This window comes from Anoplophora glabripennis, unplaced genomic scaffold, assembly GCF_000390285.2.
Source record: "Anoplophora glabripennis isolate ALB-LARVAE unplaced genomic scaffold, Agla_2.0 scaffold186, whole genome shotgun sequence".
In the NCBI taxonomy this organism is placed as follows: Eukaryota; Metazoa; Arthropoda; class Insecta; order Coleoptera; family Cerambycidae; genus Anoplophora; species Anoplophora glabripennis.
In genome coordinates, this window is record NW_019416662.1 from 621,302 (window position 1) to 627,259 (window position 5,958).

The 5,958-nt window shown below is 34.2% G+C and overlaps 1 protein-coding gene across 1 annotated transcript in view; it reads left to right on the top strand.

Annotated features, from left to right (window-relative positions):
* The window catches only part of LOC108904662, a 54,833-nt gene extending 50,209 nt beyond the window's left edge, over positions 1 to 4,624 (top strand). The window contains exons 3-5 of the mRNA XM_018707297.1: positions 1,139 to 1,207; positions 4,282 to 4,371; positions 4,427 to 4,624. Coding sequence (XP_018562813.1) covers positions 1,139 to 1,207; positions 4,282 to 4,371; positions 4,427 to 4,486 — 219 coding nt within the window. The 3' untranslated portion in view covers positions 4,487 to 4,624. The remainder of the gene's footprint in view (positions 1 to 1,138; positions 1,208 to 4,281; positions 4,372 to 4,426) is intronic.
* The last annotated feature ends 1,334 nt before the right edge of the window (positions 4,625 to 5,958 follow it).

Consider the following 5,958-nt stretch of genomic DNA (forward strand, 5'->3'; position numbering starts at 1 on the left):
TTTAAGGGTTTTACAAATTGAATAATTTCTTTATACATTATGAAGGGACGAGGGGATCAGTTCAGGTCTGGCACCCTTGTTCCTACAAAAATTCCTTTATTCTCATAAACTATTTATTTTAAATGTAATTTATTATAAATCCAATTTGTTTCCTAAATTCCACATATGTACTACATTTTACCTCTGTACGCGCCACTGTTGTTTACTTGTTTTTTGGAAGCGCTCTCTAATTGACGGCAAAGCTCGCCAGGTTAGTATTTGACGTATAACCGACCAGTCCGTACACTCGATGCACCTGGGCGACTACAGTTACTACCAGAACACAGTGCGTATGCAGCGGTATTTCAGATTTTACATTGAATTTCAATTTAAATTTGAAATGATTTATCTTACGCCTCCTAAAAATGATGACACGATTTTCCTTTGATAAAACGCCGACAATTTTTTGCTATACTTTGCATCGTATACGATCCTACTATAGATATTTTTTGGCGCGTAGTAATCATAGTTGGTTGACATGGAGACGCTACATAGTGCAAAGCCATTATGTGTCCAACATTGCAATAGAAGGATGCCTTGTTTGTCTTTCATACAAATAACACAATATATTCAGTACAATAAAAATCTCTGAAATTTCATACTTTTCAGTCAAAAGTCAAAAAAGGCAAGGTATAAAAAAGTTACGGTAAATTTTAATACCCCTTCCCCCCCTTCCCCTCCCCACAGTGTTGGAACGTATGTAATGATTTGTAAATTTCATTATATTAGTCGACTGAGCACATAAGAATTAAGTTAGTTACGAAATTTCATAAATTTATCTCAACTGGTTTTGGAGTTATTTAGAAAAACCCATCATAGTGGCCCCTTTAAGTGGCTATAACTTCCTTAGGAAAAATTTTTGGACCTACGTTTATATACAATGTGTCCATCAGTTTTGGATAAATCGTTAATTATTTTAGAGAAAATGGAATTAAGATATTCTTCAATTAAACTAATTAACAAGAAGAAAAGCTTCAAATTAACGAATGCAAAATAACCAAGTTTCCTTGAACACATTGTAAAAATTCTAATACGACCATTTTGATCGACGGACTATGACTATAACATACTAATATTAAAAGTCTCTATTTTATTTCAGAGCGAACAATTATGTGATATATTAGGCGAGTGCAATATCTGTTATACAGATACAGAAATGTCACTGGCAGTAAGTATTTTCATTAATTGATAAGTGTTTCAGAACTTATCCGAAAAACATAAGGTGGTTGTACAACTGATCTACACAAATGTGATACAGTAGAGAAAAATCCAATGTCGCTGTTACCAATTTTTGAAAAACCACTTGTACACCAGTAGATAACTAATAGACTAGATTGAGGAAAGAACTTATATCTACCGAGCAATAGCGCAACAAAATAGGAAAGTGGTCTTGGTAAACCTATCATAACAAAATACGGTTTCTTAGCAAGTCTTATTTTCCAAATTTAACGGCACACGAGCAATTTATGTAATAATATTAATTTCTTCTGTAATTTTAAAACAGCCAAGAAATATAAAAGGCGTTCGTCAGAAATAACTTTATTTGATTGTATTAATACTATATAGATACATACAGGGTAACCCATTGAAAACGTACCGCAAGGCATTACAGAGTAGTAATGAACGTTTCGGCAAAATCCAAAAACAGGTGAAGTTTACTTTTGAGGGGGACAACTTTTGGCGCAATAAGCATAGCAAAATCTTCAACCCCCTAAGTGGAGATGCCATCCCCCAAATTTTTTTAAATGGGAATGGGGATCAAGTGGGGGGTCATTAGAGAGGGCTTTTAATTCTCTATACATCGATTCTTACTTTTTGAAAATTGATCCATTATTTTAGAAAATATGCAGCTTTGAAAATACGAACAATATTTTTGACGAGAAATGCGAAAATCGATTTAATTTTACTTCAAAACTTACGGTATTAGCTTGGTAAATTCCTTCAAAAGAATTCGCTGTTTTTTTTTCTGATTTGCGAATTCTTTAGCCTGATTTTGGTGAGCAAAAAATTGTCCGCTTTTTGTTTCGTATTTAGATAGGCCACAAGAAGTTGCTAGATAACTGTCTTGTGACTTGTAGTTGAAGAGTACCAATACTGCCGAGTCTTTTAAATTGATTAATTATGGTGTACTCAATTCCAGAAAGAGTAGAAATTATTGAGCTTTTTTTCAAAAACAATGAATGCGGAAATCGGGTCGCCGAACTGTTCAACCAACGGCATCCTGAGAAACATGCGTCTGGAAAAATTGTTCGCGAATTGGTGGCCAAATTTCGCGAAACTGGCTCCGTTCATAACAAAAAGAGGCAGGTTGAAAATCCGGTACTAAATGAACCTACGGAAATAGCGGTATTGGGGCAAGTGGCAATGGATAGTACGCTGAGTACAATGCAATTGGCTACTGCGACAGGAGTGAGTCGTACAAGTGTCCAACGAATATTAAAAAAATACAAATTCCATCCTTATAAGATTCGGCTAGTGCAAGAGCTAAATGAAGACGATTTTGATCGTCGTTTGCAATTTTGCGAAATAATGACTGAACGAGCGATAAACGATAATTTCCTCTTTAATGTGTGTTTTTCGGACGAGTGTACGTTCTTCTTGAATGGTTTAGTGAATCGCCATAATTGTCGTTACTGGGCTGATACCAATCCAAGGATTTTCCATGAGACACACTCCCAACACCCCCAGAAGTTGAATGTATGGGCAGGTATTTTTGGAAATTCCATTGTAGGTCCTTTTTTCCTTCCTGGAAATTTGACAGGCGATATGTACTTGGATTTACTACAAAATGTCATCGACCCAGCTCTAACAAATATCATAGAGGACGACCCTGCTTACAATGAACACGAACTGATTTTCCAGCAAGACGGAGCTCCTCCACATTACTCGCTCAATGTGCGCAATTACCTAAATGAGACGTTTCCAGGACGCTGGATAGGACGAAGAGGTGCAATTGAGTGGCCCCCTCGGTCACCCGACTTAAATCCTTTAGATTTCTTTCTCTGGGGGCACATTAAAAGCAAAGTTTACAGCACTCCACCTGATACCTTGGAAGATCTGCGAGGACGAATCATTAATGTATGTCGCGAAGTAACACCGCAAGTGCTCCAGAATGTTCGACAACGGTTTGAAGACAACCTGTATCATTGTATGCAAGTTGGCGGACAACATTTTCAGCATTTACTTGACTAATACCGTAAGTTTTGAAGTAAAATTAAATCGATTTTCGCATTTCTCGTCAAAAATATTGTTCGTATTTTCAAAGCTGCATATTTTCTAAAATAATGAATCGATTTTCAAAAAGTAAGAATCGATGTATAGAGAATTAAAAGCCCTTTCTAATGACCCCCCACTTGACCCCCATTCCCATTTGAAAAAATTTAGGGGATAGCACCCCCACTTAGGGGGTTGAAGATTTTGGTATGCTTTTTGAGCCAAAAGTTGTCCCCCTCAGAAACAAATTTGACCTGTGTTTGGATTTTGCCGAAAAGTTCTTTACTACCCTGTAATGCCTTGCGGTACGTTTTCGATGGGCTACCCTGTATATTAAAAATTACCCTTTTTGAAATTACCCCGTATTTTAATATTACAAAGGGAAGTTTACATACATGCTCTGTTTATTAATATCGCTGAATTCATATGCCAGTTTAAAAAATTCGAAAAATTAGAAGTAAACATAGACAAATACTAAATTACCTACAACACAGTATATTACATTTGCACTAATTAACCAAAAACAATTTAATTTAAGCAATTAATAATTGATCTTGCTCAGAAATAGGCAGCACTGCATTATACAAACTTTAATCTAAAATACAATGCAATTAAGTAATACTCAATGATTTTGTAACTTTAAAAAATTTTTCTCGTATTGTATAAAGAATAACGAAGTCGGTACTAATTTTGATATTGTGTATACACTTCTATTATTTTTCGGATACATTCTGAATCACCCATCTATCCTAGACCAAATAGAGGTTGTAATTCAGTCGAAATATCGGCATGTAAAACCTATAAAATTAGATATCTCATTTTTATTATTTGATGAACGATGTGGAAGCCAGGCTTTCAAATTCATCGATATGCATCATCCACACAATAAGGCATTTACATTTATGTGTCAAATCTACGAACAGATTTGCATTCTCAACCAATCAATCCTCTATATTCATACTGCATTTATTTACACGTGGCAAATAGTTATTTAGGCAAGTAGTGACCGAAGACTATTCTTTTTTTTAGAAAAATACCTTCTTACTGCAGCTATGCCATCAGAAAATTAACTTCTCTATTTGCAAAATGATGCCACTAACAATGGACGCATTAGTTAACGTGAGTTATATTTTACATTCATTATTTTCTAAATGTGATTAATTTTTATTTTCAGATATTTACATTCGGCACGACAATTGTTATATTTTTGTTCCAGCTGGCAAATACCTGGTAAAACTGAAATAGTATACAAAACATTTGAGTTTATTTCTACACCATAGTTTTACCTAATAGATGTTATCACTTAGGTTTTATTATTTAAGTCTTCAAGCAAGTAGACAATAAAAAATGTTTTTCAACTACAACTATAATTCTTGATTGATTGATTGATCTTGATTTAAGCAATTAAATACTTTTTGCAGTTACCAACTATATTACTTTAATTTAAATCATGAGCTAGGCTCCAAAATTTTTTTTAAATTTAATACTTAGAGTTTTAGTTCAATAGCAGTGAAGGGTTTTATATAAAAATTTTGTTGGGCAAAACATGAAAAAAAGTTGTATGAACATAGGTTTTATATCCTAAAAGAAATAAAATGCGTTGTAAGAGAACTGAGTATTTAAAGATAACTGATGAAAATTATTTCACTGATACAGATACAATAATGCAGCTATAACGTAATTATGTTCATATCGAATTCATAAACAATAGAAATTATCTTTATAATCTGTGCTTTCTAATTCTAATAGAAACACAGATTATAAAGATGTAAACAAACACTTAAATGTTTTATAGCTGTTTTACAGCTTTAGCTGTGTACAGACTTCGTGATTCGTGAATTTCTTTGACCACGAATCAGCAGGGGATCAGCAGGCTCTACCAACAAATCAAAGCAAATAAATTTCAAAAATGTCACCGTTTCACTCATAATTGTAGTAATATTGATATGTACAACAGCGGTGCCGTTTTGACACCTATTATACAATAAATATTAGTTTTTGTAAGTAACAAATCAATAAAAACAATTAGACTAGGCGGTATCTGTTTTGGTTTGGGTGAATCGTATATCCACGGAGATTTTTGCCTTTATGGCTTTCAAATATCACCGAAAATGAAAATTTTTCTATGCGCATAAACAAAACGTGGGCTTAACTTTTGGCGGCACAATATGTTAAAAAAATTCGAAAAATGTCACATTTTTCTTCCTATTTAATTATGTATCTTTTCAATAGTTGATTTTAAGAGAAAATGGAAGAGAAAAAAATGTTTGTAATTAAATTTTTTACAAATTATGACTAGTTGCAAATCCAATGAATCATGATTATTATTGTAAAAATCGCTAGGGGGTAACGTGGGGGTCTTATTAATGTTTAGTAGACTTCTTCATTCTTAGTGGCCCAGAAAACAAAGGAAAACTCACCCTACTCGACTTTGTATGAGAACTGATATTTCAACTCCGAGAAAGGGGTGTACGGGGATGGTAAAGAGACGCTAGGGGGTAACGAGGGGGTCTAATTCATTTTTGGTAGTCTTCTTCGTTCTTAGTGGCCCAGAAAACATGGGAATACACACCCTATTCGACTTTATGGGAGTTAATTATTTTTTATGGTCATATTCGGTTTCAGCGACCCCAAAAACGGAGGGGTAGGGGGGTCAACCCTCCGAGTCTTGACATTTTTTTTTGTATGCCTGTGTAATTATTGACG